Source organism: Spermophilus citellus, assembly GCF_964194105.1.
Source record: "Spermophilus citellus genome assembly, chromosome: 15".
Taxonomy (NCBI): Eukaryota; Metazoa; Chordata; class Mammalia; order Rodentia; family Sciuridae; genus Spermophilus; species Spermophilus citellus.
The window spans coordinates 33,003,847-33,021,177 of NC_138195.1; the positions used below are offsets into that span (position 1 = coordinate 33,003,847).

Consider the following 17,331-nt stretch of genomic DNA (forward strand, 5'->3'; position numbering starts at 1 on the left):
GCACCAGGTGCAATGGCAAACACCTATAATCCCAGGGGCTCAGGAGGCTGAAAGCATTAGGATTGAGAGATCAGAGCCAGCCTAAGCAACTTAAGGAGGACCTAAGCAACTCAGCAAAACATTCTCTCTAAATAAAATATAAAAAGGGATGAGGATGCGGCTCAGTGGTTAAGCACCCGAGTTCAATCCCCAGTTTAAGGGAAAAAAAAATTATCCATGAAAGGAACATTCTAGGTAAGTTTTCTTTCTTTCTTTTCTTTTTTTTAAATTTTTCTTCCAGAAACATGTCTTCCTTTTATTATCAGAAGTAAAACTATGACATGATAAATAAGCATATGCTAACTGTATCTTCTGTTTAAACTCAATTATATAAATAAGGTATAAAAAAATACTTAAGGGAAATTTTTTAAAATGAGAGAAAGGGACTGAAAAAATATTTGACAAGACAAAGGCTGAAATATTCTAAAAACAAATGAAAAACAAAAACATGAAGCTAAGGAGATTCCAACATGGCGGCGGGCGTGGAGAGATCAAGTCTCTGACCTCTTCAGCTGTGCGGGCACAGGGAGTCATAAACAATCTAAATTCTGTTTGCTCAGGATCACTAGGCGATGCTGAGCTGACATGGATCTGGGGCCAACAGTCTGGGCCTCTCAGAACACACACTGAGCCCGGATCGGCTGAATTCAAGCTCCCGTTCGCCTGCTTCCCGCAGACAAACAGCTGTGACTCAGCATTAATCCATCCAGCTGAAACAACTGGTCGGCCCTTCTGTTCCTACGGAGGTAAATGCCAACCGAGCCTTCATAGGTAGTGGCCACAGGTTTGAAACAGGGCTTGGGAGAGACAGTAAGGACCCACCCGTTGCATTGGTCACCCGGCAAAGGGAAATAAACTCTCGCCATTTGCAAGAGATACCACCATGGCAGAGAACTGACGTCACCAGATTGCGGCAGAGGAGATAACATCATTGAAACCTGCGGCTACAGGCATGTAATTCCCTAACCTTCCCTCTCCACACATCGGGGAAACCTTAAGGGCTCCTCCCAGCTCTCCCGTAAGGGCCCCCCCAAGCTCTCCGGTGAGCGCGACAGCCAGACCAAGGGAATCAGACGTGGCGCGGGACCTGCGGCGCGGAACTCACGGCTACCGCTCCCACCAGTGCTGACAACTGAGGTCTCTTGCACCAGCTACCGGGGGCGTGGCTACCGGAGGGCAAGTAAAATTCGCTGAGGATTCTCAGCCCCAAGCTCTACAAACTTAGGGTCTGAGGGAATGGCACACTGGGAAAGTGTGCCCAGTCATTCATGAAAACAGGGCTCCCGGGAGCAGCAGACCTGGCGTGTAGCCAGTATTGTGATGAGCAGCACCCGTGAGAGGGGCCTGGCTAGAGAAAAAGTGGGAAGTGACTAGACACAAGACGAGGGCCTAGGCACTCAGGATTGGAGACTCGCCCAGTCTGGGAGGAGCTGCTGCACAGTGATTGGTTCTCGCGTATTGACAGGAGAAACTTGGCCTGGTGGGCACAGCGCCACCTACTGGAAGAGAAGTTAATCAAACTCTGAGACTGCATTTATTAGTGTTTTTTTTCCTCTTTTTTTTGATTTGGGTTTTTTCTTTCATTTTCATTTTTCTTTCTTGTTGTTTTTTAAACTATTTTTACAATTTTCTTAAAATTTTTTTTTCTTCGAATTTTAATTTTAATTTTTTTATTATTATTTTTCTTTAAAAAATTTTTTTCCCTTTTTTATTTCCTATTTTTTTTCTTCTTTTGTCTTTTCATTTCTTTTCAATTTTCTTATTCCCCCTTCCTTGAATTCTACCCGCTTACTCTCATTTTCTTTAGTGACTTCTTCCCTTCCCTTCTAATACCTTTCCTCCCAAGCATCTAATAAATTTATAGGAGTAAACAGTAACTCAGCAGTCAAACAGAACAAGAAGTAACATGAGCAACTTGAAAAAGCAAGGAAGAAAAGGAGTACAAACAATGCAGGACAGCCTCAATATTCAGGAGGACCTAGAGTCATCAGAAAAATGGTCATATAAAGAACTCAAGGAACACCTTAGACAAATGGAATGGAACCTTAAAGAGGATACGAGACAGCAAATTCAAGCAGCAAAAGAACACATTGAGAATGAATTACATAAACAGATAAAAGAAGAAGTTAAGCATCTTTATCAGGAGATAGAGATTATGAAAAATAATAAAACAATAATTCTAGAAATGAAGGAAATGATAAACCAAATTAAAAACTCAATTGAGAGTATCACTAACAGAGTGGAGCAAGTAGAAGCCAGAACGTCAGAAAATGAAGACAAAATATATCATCTTGAAAAGAGTCTAGCCAACTCAGAAAGGCTGGTAAAAAATCACGAGAAAAGGGCTGGGGATGTGGCTCAAGCGGTAGCGCGCTTGCCTGGCGTGCATGTGGCCCGGGTTCGATCCTCAGCACCACATACAAACAAAGATGTTGTGTCCGCCAAAAACTAAAAAATAAATATTAAAAAAAAAAAATCACAAGAAAAACATCCAAGGGTTATGGGATAACATAAAAAAATCAAACTTACGAGTCATCGGGATAGAAGAAGGTACAGAGATTCAAACCAAGGGAATGAGTAACCTGCTGAATGAAATAATTACAGAAAACTTTCCAGAAATAAAAAAGGAAACAGATATACAAATTGAAGATGCATACAGGACACTGAGCACACAAAATCACAGTAGACCAACGCCAAGACACATTGTTATGAAGATATCCAATATACAGAACAAAGAGAAAATATTAAAAGCTACAAGAGAAAGGAGACAGATTACATTCAGGGGTAAACCAATAAGGTTAACAACGGATTTTTAATCACAGACGCTGAAAGCAAGAAGGTCATGGAACAATGTATTTCAAACACTGAAAGACAATGGATGCCAACCAAGAATTCTGTATCCAGCAAAATTAAGCTTCAGGTATGACAACGAAATAAAAATCTTTCATGATAAACAAAAGTTAAAAGAATTTGCAGCCAGAAAACCAGCATTGCAAAGCATTTTGAGCAAAACACTACACGAGGAAGAAATGAAAAACAATAACCAAAACCATCAGTGGGAAGTGCCTCGGTAATGATAGAGGGCGAGGGGAAAGACAATCATGGAGAAACAAACTAAATTTTTTTAAAAAAAGGATAAATAATCAAACATGGCTGGAAGTACAAACCATATATCAATAGTAACTCTGAATGTTAATGGCTTAAACTCTCCAATAAAGCGACATAGGCTGGTAACATGGATTAAAAAAACAAATCCAACAATATGCTGCCTCCAGGAGACACATCTGATTGGAAAAGACATACACAGGCTGAAGGTGAAAGGATGGGAAAAAATATACCATGCACACGGTCCTCGTAAGCAAGCAGGGGTGGCCATCCTCATATCAAATAAAATCGACTTCAAGACTAAGTTAATCAAAAGGGATAAAGAAGGACATTATATACTGTTAAAAGGAACCATTCACCAACAAGACATAACAATTATCAATATTTATGCACCAAATAATGGTGCTGCGACATTCATAAAACAAATTCTCCTCAAGTTCAAGAATCAAAGAGACCACAACACAATAATTATGGGTGACTTCAACACACCTCTCTCACCATTGGACAGATCCTCCAAACAAAAGTTGAATAAAGAAACTATAGAACTCAATATCACAATCAATAACCTAGACTTAACTGACATATATAGAATATATCAACCATCATCAAATGGATATACTTTTTTCTCAGCAGCACATGGATCCTTCTCAAAAATAGACCATATATTATGCCATAGGGCAACCCTCAGTAAATATAAAGGGGTGGAGATAATAAGATGCATTTTATCTGATCATAATGGAATGAAACTGGAAATCAATGATAAAAGAAGGAAGGAAAAACCCTACATCACATGGAAAATGAACAATATGTTACTGAATGATCAATGGGTTACAGAAGACATAAAGGAGGAAATCAAAAAATTCTTAGAGATAAATGAAAATACAGACACAACATATCAGAATCTATGGGACACAATGAAAGCAGTTTTAAGAGGAAAATTCAACGCCTGGTGGTCATTCCTCAAAAAAAGAAAAAAACCAACAAATAAATGAGCTCACACTTCATCTCAAAGCCCTAGAAAAGGAAGAGCAAAACAACAGCAAATGTAGCAGAAGGCAAGAAATAATTAAAATCAGAGCAGAAATCAATGAAATTGAAACAAAAGAAACTATTGAAAAAATTAACAAAACTAAAAGTTGGTTCTTCGAAAAAATAAATAAGATCAACAGACCTTTAGCCATGCTAACGAAGAGAAGAAGAGAGAGAACTCAAATTACTAACATACGGGATGAAAAAGGCAATATCACAACAGATGCTACAGAAATACAGAAGACAATTAGAAATTATTTTGAAAACCTATATTCCAATAAAATAGAAGACAGTGAAGACATCGATAAATTTCTTAAGTCATATGATTTGCCCAGACTGAGTCAGGAGGATACACACAATTTGAACAGACCAATATCAATGGATGAAATTGAAGAAGCCATCAAAAGACTACCAACCAAGAAAAGCCCAGGACCGGATGGGTATACAGCGGAGTTTTACAAAACCTTCAAAGAAGAATTAATACCAATACTTTTCAAGCTATTTCAGGAAATAGAAAAAGAGGGAGCTCTTCCAAATTCATTCTATGAAGCCAACATCACCCTGATTCCGAAACCAGGCAAAGACACCTCAAAGAAAGAAAACTACAGACCAATATCTCTAATGAACCTAGATGCAAAAATCCTCAATAAAATTCTGGCGAATCGAATACAAAAACACATCAAAAAAATTGTGCACCATGATCAAGTAGGATTCATCCCTGGGATGCAAGGATGGTTCAATACACGGAAATCAATAAATGTTATTCACCACATCAATAGACTTAAAGATAAGAACCATATGATCATCTCGATAGACGCAGAGAAAGCATTCGACAAAGTACAGCATCCCTTTATGTTCAAAACCTTAGAAAAACTAGGGATAACAGGAACTTACCTTGACATTGTAAAAGCTATCTATGCTAAGCCTCAGGCTAGCATCATTCTGAATGGACTAAAGTTAAAGGCATTCCCTCTAAAATCTGGAACAAGACAGGGATGCCCTCTATCACCACTTCTATTCAATATAGTTCTCGAAACACTGGACAGAGCAATTAGACAGACGAAAGAAATTAAAGGCATAAAAATAGGAAAAGAAGAACTTAAATTATCACTATTTGTGGACGACATGATTCTATACCTAGAAGACCCAAAAGGGTCTACAAAGAAACTACTAGAACTAATAAATGAATTCAGCAAAGTGGCAGGATATAAAATCAACACGCATAAATCAAAGGCATTTCTGTATATCAGCGACAAAACTTCTGAAACGGAAATGAGGAAAAACACTCCATTCACAATATCCTCAAAAAAAAAATAAAATACTTGGGAATCAACCTAACAAAAGAGGTGAAAGAGTTATACAATGAAAACTACAGAACCCTAAAGAGAGAAGTAGAAGAAGATCTTAGAAGATGGAAAAATATACCCTGTTCATGGATAGGCAGAACTAACATCATCAAAATGGCGATATTACCAAAAGTTCTCTATAGGTTTAATGCAATGCCAATCAAAATCCCAACGGCATTTCTTGTAGAAATAGATAAAGCAATCATGAAATTCATATGGAAAAATAAAAGACCCAGAATAGCAAAAGCAATTCTAAGCAGGAAGTGTGAATCTGGAGGTAAAGCAATACCAGATTTCAAACTATATTACAGAGCAATAGTGACAAAAACAGCATGGTACTGGTACCAAAACAGGCGGGTGGACCAATGGTATAGAATAGCGGACACAGAGACTAATCCACAAAGTTACAACTATCTTATATTTGATAAACGGGCTAAACGCATGCAATGGAGGAAGGATAGCATCTTCAACAAATGGTGTTGGGAAAACTGGAAATCCATATGCAACAAAATGAAACTGAATCCCTTTCTCTCGCCATGCACAAAAGTTAACTCAAAATGGATCAAGGAGCTTGATATCAAATCAGAGACTCTGCGACTGATAGAAGAAAAAGTTGGCTCCGATCTACATATTGTGGGGTCGGGCTCCAAATTCCTTAATAGGACACCCATAGCACAAGAGTTAATAACTAGAATCAACAAATGGGACTTACTTAAACTAAAAAGTTTTTTCTCAGCAAGAGAAACAATAAGAGATGTAAATAGGGAGCCTACATCCTGGGAACAAATTTTTACTCCTCACACTTCAGATAGAGCCCTAATATCCAGAGTATACAAAGAACTCAAAAAATTAGACAATAAGATAACAAATAACCCAATCAACAAATGGGCCAAGGACCTGAACAGACACTTCTCAGAGGAGGATATACAATCAATCAACAAGTACATGAAAAAATGCTCTTCATCTCTAGCAGTCAGAGAAATGCAAATCAAAACCACCCTAAGATACCATCTCACTCCAGTAAGATTGGCAGCCATTATGAAGTCAAACAACAAGTGCTGGCGAGGATGTGGAGAAAAGGGTACACTTGTACATTGCTGGTGGGACTGCAAATTGGTGCGGCCAATTTGGAAAGCAGTTTGGAGATTCCTGGGAAAGCTGGGAATGGAACCACCATTTGACCCTGCTATTGCCCTTCTTGGACTATTCCCTGAAGACCTTAAAAGAGCATGCTACAGGGATACTGCCACATTGATGTTCATAGCAGCACAATTCACAATAGCTAGACTGTGGAACCAACCCAGATGCCCTTCAATAGATGAATGGATAAAAAAAATGTGGCATTTATACACCATGGAATATTACGCAGCACTAAAAAATGACAAAATCATGGAATTTGCAGGGAAATGGATGGCACTAGAGCAGATTATGCTTAGTGAAGCTAGCCAATCCCTAAAAAAGAAATACCAAATGTCTTCTTTGATATAATGAGAGCAACTATGAACAGAGTAGGGAGGAAGAGCAGGAAGAAAAGATTAACTTTAAACAGAGACATGAGATGGGAGGGAAAGAGAGAGAAAAGGGAAATTGCATGGAAATGAAGGGAGACCCTCATTGCTATACAAAATTACATATAAGAGGTTGTGAGGAGAATGGGAAAATAAACAAGGCGAGAAATGAATTACAGTAGATGGGGTAGAGAGAGAAGATGTGAGGGAAGGGGAGGGGGGATAGTAGGGAATAGGAAAGGTAGCAGAATACAACAGTTACTAATAGGACATTATGTAAAATTGTGGATGTGTAACCGACGTGATTCTGCAATCTGCATTTGGGGTAAAATTGGGAGTTCATAACCCACTTCAATCTAATGTATGAAATTTGATATGTCAAGAGCTTTGTAATGTTGTGAACAACCAATAAAAATAAAAAAATAATAAAAATAAAAAACATGGAGCTAAGACAATCAGAATATTAAATAGATGGAAAAAACAAAATCCTAAACAGTTTAAATAAAGACAAGTGGGTTATAAGTAAAAATGAAGGAAAGGGTAATATGCAAGTACAGGTCATAAGAAAGATGATATATCAATATTATTATACATCAAACTACACAATATCAGACACCATAAGCTTCAAGAAAAGGATTCTTATATATAGGAAAACATTCTATAATAATAAGGTCAGCTCATTAAGAAGACACAAATATATACATACCTAATAACAGTTTCAAAAGACATGTAGCAAAATCTGACAGAAGTGAAAGGATTAACAAAACCATAAATAAAACCCCAATGACTTTCTTAGTAATCAATAAAACATTAGCACATGATATATAAAACTTCAACACTATCAAACAACTTGACCAATTTGACACATAGAATGTTATATCCTGTGGGGCTTAGTGGCATGCACCCCAGAGTCCCAGCTACTCAAAAGAGTGAGGAAGCAGGATCACTTGAGGCTAGGATTTGAGGCCAGCCTGACCAACTGTTTCAGTGTTTAGTGACCAACTTGTTCACTGTTGCAACCAAAAGACCTGACAAGAACAATGTTAGGGGAGGAAAAGTTTATCTGGCACTGAGGGTTTCAGAGTTCTCAGTCCACAGACAGTCAGCTCCACTGCTCTGGGCCCAGGGATTGGCAGAATGTCATACCAGAAGAGTGTGAAGGAAAGCAGCTCAGGGCATGGCACCAGGAGGCAGAGAGGAGGGAGGGAAAGAGAGTATGCCCCTGCCTACACCCCGCAGTCTCCAAGGACAAAATATATAATCCAAAAACCCACCTCTTCCAGCCACACTATACCTGCCTACAGATAGTTACCACCCAGTTAATCCCTATCAGGGGATTAATGCACTAATTAGATTAAGACTCATAACCCAATCATTTCACTTCTGAACTTGCTTACATTGTCTCACTCATGAGCTTTTGGGTTCATATCTAAACCACAACACCAACATGGCCAAATTCCATTTCAAAAAAAGCTACATCCAACAGAATACACATTCTCAAGCACAAATGGAACATTTACTAACTCAAGCTAGGCCATAAAAAAGTCTTAAAATCTAAAAGTTAGACTCATACAGAGAATATTCTCTAACCACAATGGACATAACAATACAATGTTTGGGGAATTACCAAATAATTGGAAAGTAAACAACATATGTCTATCTATGAATCAAAAAGCAAATAGGAAATTAGAAAGTATTTTAAATTAAATAATGAAAACTCAACATATCAAAATTTGTGGAATCCAATTCAAATTCTTAAAAGAGAAATGTGGAGTTCTAAGTGCTTATATAAGAAAAAAAAGTTCCAATTTAAGATGCTAGCAAAAGAATAATATATTAATTCCAAATACATAGAAAGATGTGAGCAAAAAAGTCATTGAAATAAGAAATGGACAATGGAGGGGGAAAAAGTGAAATCAAAAGGTGATTCTTTGAGATCAATAACATGAAAATATATATTCTCTTGGGGAATAAGTGAAAAAACACAATATCCTACAAACATTAAAAGGACAGTAAGAGAATCAGAAATTTCATACTAGTAAAACCAACAATTCAGATAAAATGAACAAATTCCTTTAGACATAAATTATTGAAACTGACACAATAAGAAATCTGAATTGTCACGTCTACTAAAAATACTGAATTCATAATTTAAAACCTAAGACAACTTGCAGGGACCAATGGCTTTATGAGTAAATTTTATCAAACAACAATATCAATTAAAAAATTACCAAATTCATCAGAAAACAGAAAAAATATCAATTAGTTCCCAATTTTACAAAGCCAATATATATCATGATTTTTAAAAACCACAACAGATTTAATAAAATATATAGAACATGATCTCAAGTGAACATAGCCAAAAAAAAATTCAGCAAAACACAAGCAAATTAAACCCACCAATATATACAGGATAATTTATCATGGACATGTGAACTCTGTTCCAGGAATGCAAGTTGGTTTAAATATTTCAAAAATTAAATATACAAATGTTTTGAGCAAAGTTCTCAATGAAGAAAGGAGATATAAACAGAAAATGGGAGAAAACAAAAACCTGTAGTATTGAATTTAAGTTATAGTGGGGGGGGGGGGGGCGCTAGGCAGATAGGTCAGTGGTAAAGCACATGGGTGAGGGCCCAGGTTGGTTCACCAGCACCACAAAAACATAAACAAATAAATACATTATAGGTATGGGGCTATACTTAATAGAATTTGCAAGGACCTGGATTCAATCTCTAGCACAAAAACACCAAAAACAAAAAACTCTGCTAAATTATAAGAATGAACTCAAAATTTCAACAATATGAAATTAAATATTTCTTATCCAATCTGGTGAAAGAATAAACAGAACTACATGCAAGGAGCAGTGACCACACCTGGAATCCAGATCTTGATTTCTAAACACCATTCATCCCCATAGGAACCAGTTTCCTTGAAGAAAAATGGCTCATTTCAGGGTGTGAACATGAAAAGCACAAAATGAACATAGAAAACCTTTATGCCAGAAAGTGAAAATACAAGAAAAAAAGCAATATTAGCATACAGTAGCAAGCCTGAAGAAGCTACCAGTGCCCAAATCTGGGAGAACATCAGCATTAAAATCAACAGTAACAATAATAGATAGTATCTATTCATTTAAATTTGAAATGAATATTCCATCCTAATAGATAATGAGGAAAGCTGGACATGGTGGCACACATCTATGATCCCAACTATTCAGGAGTCTGAGGCAGGAAGATGGAAAATTATGCCAGCTTGGGCAACACAAAATGACCCTGCTCAAAATAAAATTAAAAAGGTTAGGGCATAGCTCTGGGTAGAGTGCTAGCCTAGTACACATAAGACCCTGGGTTTGATGACCAATATCATTTAAAATAAATAAATAAATAAATAAATAAATAAATAAATAAATAAATAAATAAATAAATAAATAAATAAGGAGGGGAATGCTGATTAACCAAAGTAACAGAAAAGGTTTGACTATTTGTTTTGCAACCATCATATTAATAAGTGAGTGTGTCAAATATCATCAATGGATGTTTAATCACTGGATATAAAGTTTGATGAGGAACAGGGTATATAATCATCTCAAAATGTTCCTCTCAAATTACTTAATTACTATAGTAAAAATGATAATTTTACATTGGAAAAAATTAGGCAGACATCACTTAATCATATGATCAAAGTTACATCAACACTATCATTAACATCTTGTGCCTCTTAACATGATTTTTTAGAGCACAACATAACAATGTTTTCACCAAAAATGCATAACCTGAATCTAATCACATCTGAAAAAAAAATCAGTCAAACATAATTTAAGGATATTATAACATGCCATAGCCTATAACTCTTGAAAATTTTCATGGTTAAAAAAGATTAAAAAAAAATAAAGACCTAATCTAAATGCCAGGCAACTAAAAAAATTATGACAACTAAATGCAATGTCTGATGCTGTACAGTCAAAAGCACTGCTATAAAGGATATTAGTATGTCACTTTTCAGCCTTTAACTAAGGTCAAGTGTAAGAAATATTATGTAAATAATGGCAAAAGCCAAATGTTATATTCTGAAATTGATCATTTGATCAAGATTAGGTAAGAAATAGTCTTATTTTTAGTTATACAATTATTTAGAGGAAAGAGGTCATGATGTCTATAATTTGTTATTATATAGTTTTACAAAATCATCATCTACAAAGAGTAATAAGGCAAATGTAGTAAAATATTGGTAGCTGGTAAATCTAGATGAACTGTATAGTTCATCACACTATTCTGGAAACATTTTTCTAAGTTTGGAATTTTTTCAAAATAAAAGTTATTTTAAAAGGCAACACAATTCATAGTAGTATTAAATACTTATGGAAAATCTAGCAAACTCTACTCTGAAACTTATAGAGGAAATTATAGAAGAACTGAATAAATGGAGAAATATAACAAGTTCACAATATTTCAAGATTGTGAAGAAATTAATTCTCACCAAAACAATCTATAGATTTAAAGCAAACTCAAACAAAATCTCATCAGGTTTCTTGGGGAAAGTGACAAAGTGATCTGACTCTATATGGAAATGTAAAGGGCCAGAAAAAGTCAAAACAATCTTGAAATGGAAAATAAGATGCTTAAGATACTATTTATCACTACTTAACTATATAGTATTTGAATCAAGACAGTGAGGTATTATTAGGATAAATAAATAAAGCAATGAAAACAAATAAAAGACCAAAGCAAATTCAGGAAACCAAATGAATAAACTGTGGTACAGATGCACAGTGGCACACAACTGAGCAATGAAAAAAGAATAAGGAAAAGCTCTATGCTGATTGGTAGGATAAATTATCTGTTAAAAGCAAAGTGCAAAACAGTATATACAGCATACTACCTGCTGCCTCAGAAAGAAGGGGAAATAAAGTTCTCATAAATGGGCTTATTTATATAAGAAATTCAGTAAAATCGAATCAAAAAACAATAAAACTGGCTATCTACAAGGCATTCTGAACAAAGGGGAGGAGTTTCAACTTTCAAAAGCATGTTAGTTTATAAGCATTCCTGTATATAATGGAATGGAAATGAATTTAAACAGAAACACATGAAACCAAATATTTCAAATAAATGCTATTACTGTAAAGAGGGGAGAAATAACAACAAAAATCTAACCTAAAAAAATTTTCAACAGTTGCCAACCACATACCCTTAGTATAAGAAAATCTCATGCTGAATTCTTCCTTTTATGATTGTTTTCTACAGAAGTATGGGAGTAGAAATTCTGAAAATTATAGGACTGAGCAAAAATCATAAACCCATGATAACACCAGGAGTCAGGGTTCTCAATGTGGAAGAAGAGAAATATAAATTCAGAAACAGAAAAGAAAGCACTCAGATTGGAATGAAATTAGAAGTACAAAATTATGATTTCTGGAATATTTATACATTCATTTAAATTACATCCACTGAAAAGACCTGGAAGCAAAGGTACTCAGTAGTTACACCACATATAGCACTCAAATCAGAGTTTCTAAATATTATTCCAATTAACCAGGGCTCCTTGGACAAATGGCTGATTCTAGGGTGAGGAAGGAAAGTAAATCTCTAAAGTAATTTGGTGACAGAAAGTCAATCTCAATGGCGAGATTCAGTACAATTTGAGAGGCAAGAAAAGTTCTTAAACATTATAAAACAGAAATCCATGACTCCAAACCAATCATAAATGTAGACATGCATGGACAGAAGTAAAAGGAGGGCTCTTTCTCATAATGAAAATTTTTACAGGGAATATTAGAATTGGAAAACTCATGATTTTGTAACCATCAAAGACTTATGCAAGAATAATCAATAGATGCCAAATCTAGGGGCACAGTTTAATGAGGCTTCCAGATATCTGCATGACCTTCTAGTGTCTCCCCATAGATAGCTTGTTAATTGCAAGAGGAAAAATAACAACTATATACTGAAGAAGCCAGATGACACTTGGACCAGTTGATCAAAATTAACCACTAATAAAGGTCAGACAGATACAGGTCTCTAGACATGCTATCTTATAAAGGGTACACATATATAATATTCTAGCCAGAAATGCATCACTTGAATCAGAAACTCAAATTGAAGAACATTTCATAAACAACTAGCCTATTTTTCAAAATGACAATATTATGAAAGAGAAAAGCTGAGATTATGTTACAAATTAAAGGAGACTAAGAGACATAACTAAATGCAATTTGATATCCTTAAGCAGCTCTTCCCCTGAGAAAAACAAATGGGATAAAAGACATTGGTGTTACTGGAACAGTTGACAAAATAAGAAAAGGGGCTATAAAATATAATCACTATTAAATTTCCCACATTTGATAAAATACTGTGGCTACAGAAGAGAATATCTTTGTTCTTAAAACAGAAAAGGATTTTATGCTAACTCTAGAGAGCTTTGGGAAATTAAATTGATAGAACCTTAATAGAAAAAAAATTATTTCAAATGGAATGCAATAATATACAATATTAAGGAAAAACATCCTCCAAAATCTAAACTACTACTTTAATTAGGCTTGGATGACAAATTAACTCTCTCTGGGTCACTGTTTTTAATGTAATTTTACACTTTTGTGAAACTTTCTTATAGAAATAGGAAAGTTATACAAGGTATGCTATAATGTAAAAGAATGTTTAGTACATTATTTATAACAAATAATGGCCAAACTCTAAAATATATTTTTATAAGAATATATTGTTAAGCAAATTTTGATATATCTACTCTGCAGAATATAACACAGGAAGAATAAAGTACAGACAGTCCCCAACTTACAATGGTTCAATTTAACAATCATTCAACTTTGGTGCCAAAAAAATAGGTCTTCAGGAGAAATCATACTTCAGATTTTAATCTTTTCCAGGTCTAAGATTATGTTGCATATTGTTTTACGCTGTTAGTGGCATAAAGCTACAGCTTCCAAAGCTACAGGCACACAATCACAAGGGTAAAAGTATATTATGATGCCAAGCTATGACATTTGGCAGATAGTAGTATTAAATGCATTTTCAATTTTCTTCAATTTATAATAGGTGTATCAAGATGTAACCCCATTGTAAATCAAAGAGTACAAAAATATGTTTATACTATACGATATAATTAGGATTAAAAAAAAAAAAACAGCTGGGACTGGGGGTGTGGCTCAGTGGTAAAGCCCTTGCTATATTCCACAATATTTATTAGGTTGCCTGGGTTCAACCCCAGCACTACAAAAGAAAAAAAAAAATGCTGATATATCTGTGTGAAAAATTAGAATTGTGTTAATGTGTTTATGTATGTGCCCAGAAACAAAGGCTTAAGGATGCATGGAAAATTGTTACCAGTGATTGTCCCTGGGAGAATAAGAATGTGGGGAAGGGCATTACTTAAAGAATTTTTTTTCCCTAAAAGATTATGAACCATTTTTACAATTAAAAAAAAAAAAAAGTTTTACTCCTGGAACTCAAAACTAAAGTGTATTTGATGAAACAGATTTGAGTGGAGAATGTAAACTATAACTGATAATCAGAAATATGAATATAGTCTTGATACTTAGCTACAACAACATATAATTTTCTGTTTAAGCACATTTGTTCTATCAAGTTCCACATTTTTTATTTTTAAACTACCAAAAATAACAACTCCTTTTTGGAGATAGTTAAGATATCAAACCTAAAATGGAAAAATCTGGCCACGTAATGATAGGAACAAAAATTTAAAAACAATACAAAAACAAATATTCACACAATATCCTTAACAAAGTTTACAGAGAATTACTTCAGTTGACAGACCAAAGTCCGATTAACAATGTACTTTAAACTGTAAGTGATTCATGATAGTGCAGAGACATAATGAACTTTGAATTACTAACCATCTTGTTATTCATTTTACGAACAGGGAAGATTATCATCATATAGGTGTCCTTTCAAAATACTAACAATAGATGCATGACTCTGTAAGTACCTGAGAATTAAATTCCACAATATTTATTAGGTTGTCAGCACCCGTATCTTTGAAGAACTGTATTATGGGGATACAAAGACAGTTCCTTGTCAAAAAAAACCTTAATAGAAAAAAGGTTTATTTTAAATTGAATACAATAATAAACAATATTGAGGAAAAACATCCTCCAAAATGTAAACTACTACTTTAATTAGGAAATTTGAGTGACAAATCAACTCTTTCAGTCACTGTTTATAATGTAATTTCAAGTCACCATAATTAATTTTTTACTAATCTCAGGTAACTCTAATAAGAACACTATTACATACTTTGATAAGCAGTGATTATGTTCTTAAGTAACAATCTTCATAGAGATCGTTTTTTATTTATGTTGGGATTTTGACTTTTTCCCCCTTTGCATGTAGGTTGGGCTCTAGGACCGTTAGGTAAACAATCTTTTAGCCCTCTATCTAAAATATTATTAGGAATAGTATCATCACAATTTATTAATATAAATGAGTAAGTAAGTCTCTATTAACAGAGACTCCATGGGTACACTCAAACTCTCATACACAGATATGACCCATAGGAGGAAATGTCTACGCTAAGCACCTTAAGTACTGTTTCCTAACTTGATGTACTAACAGAGCAGTCAACTGTCATTCTTTCAACATTTCATGAGTGTAATTGAGTCCCAGTCTGTGTACTTTCTGCAAGTACAGAACAATGAAAAAAACAATACTCCAAGGAAAATCCCTGGGTATCACATGGTAACACATAGTAGCTGTATGACTTTAGGTTTATCACTTAACCAGGCTTAACCTTAGTCATGTGGTCTAAAAATGTCCTTATTACTTACCCACCTAAACCATTATACCATTATACCAGCAAAAAACAAACAGTCTCTAGTGGTTGTTCCGGGTCAAAGATCTGCAATACTCACGTACTCATCTATCAGATTCTTCACGTAATCATGGCTCTAGGAACCACTGTGAGTAAACTAGGTGAATTACAGTTCCTAAATTGAGATAAGCTTCATATTATCCTTTAAAAGTTGTGAACTTACAAAATGTATTACAGAGGCCATGCTAGTTTTATGAATGTTTTATCTGTGTATCATTCTAGCAGGGTGTATTTCCTACCCTGAATCCGAGTTTCTGCACTACTGGAACCACGCCTCCCAGAGAAATCCAGGAGACAGACAGACACGTACATACACACAGACACCCCGTCAAGGGACAAGGAGGCAGAGATCCTGGTTAAGCCAAGCAAGCTTCCCGGGGGTATGAGAGGAGGCCCAGTTTTTTTGTTTTTTTCCCCCTCCAGCTATGCAGCTGCACCCAACTGAGAAGCACTAGATTAGCATCATCTGCATTTCATTCCTTTTCTTTTGCAATAGCTACTCGCCTATAATAAACAGATCTTGCGCTCGAGGGAGAATTCACTTCCCCGTCCAGTAAAAATGAAGTTCCTTATTTTTACTAACAACACCATCTCCAACGAACACCCACCCTTCCCTGGGGAGACCAGACACGCCTTTCCCCGTCGCCCCTCCAGTAAGCTTGAGCCTCACACCCTAGAAATAGCCCTACTTTCCGAGCCCCTTTCTGCACCGGTAGCGAGGCTCCCGGGGAGGGCGGAAGAGGCCAGGGGTGCGGCGTGCAGCCCTGGGTGCGGAGTGGGGGGTGGTCCCAGCACCGTGGTGAGCGCCAGGCTGCCTCGGTTGGCCAGGGAGCTCGTGGAGACACAAGGGTAGCTGGAAGCCCCGCGCCACCCTCACTTACCCACTTTGTCCTTTCCGTACATGTGCCCAGCCACCTGATGCGACAGGGGCACGCAGCCGTTGAGGAAACGCAGCCTGCCGCCCGCTGGTTGCGGGGCGCCTTCGGGGGCGGCATCGGTCACCGGTGGGGTCCGCATCTCTGGGGCGCCGGGCGCCTCGAGCCGGAGGGGGGATGGCGGCTCTGTTGCCATAACCGAGTGCACAAGCGGTAACGGTGGCGAAAGGAGGAAAAAATAGGGAGTAGGGAGCGAGTGCCTGAGAACCCGGGGGTCGCTCAGGCTCGGCTGCGAGGAGGCCTGGGGGTTCCCGCGGCTGGTGCCCGCTGAGGCCCGGGAAGGGGGCCCATGACGCCGCGGAGGCGCGGGTGCTCCCCTGCCCAACTCTGCGGACCGCGGCTCCCAGCTCCCGTCCCTCCGCCGCCGCGGCCGCCTGTCCCGCCGCTGCCCAGGAGACGGAACCGAGCGGAGCAGCGGCGGCAGCGGAGCCCCGCGCTCCCTGGGGCCCTGACGGCGACGGCGGCCCCACCTCCCGCGCCCCGCCCCCTCCCGCCGTCCTCCAGTCCCTTCCTCAGCCGCGCGCG

General features: G+C 37.0%; 1 protein-coding gene across 2 annotated transcripts in view; it reads right to left on the reverse strand.

The window, feature by feature from the left end:
• Positions 1-17,286, reverse strand: part of IPMK (inositol polyphosphate multikinase) — a 59,151-nt gene extending 41,865 nt beyond the window's left edge. For both annotated transcript variants that reach the window (XM_081266901.1, XM_081266900.1), the window contains exon 1: positions 16,753-17,286. In XM_081266901.1, coding sequence (XP_081123027.1) covers positions 16,753-16,942 — 190 coding nt within the window. In that variant the 5' untranslated portion in view covers positions 16,943-17,286. The remainder of the gene's footprint in view (positions 1-16,752) is intronic.
• Positions 17,287-17,331: the final 45 nt, after the last annotated feature.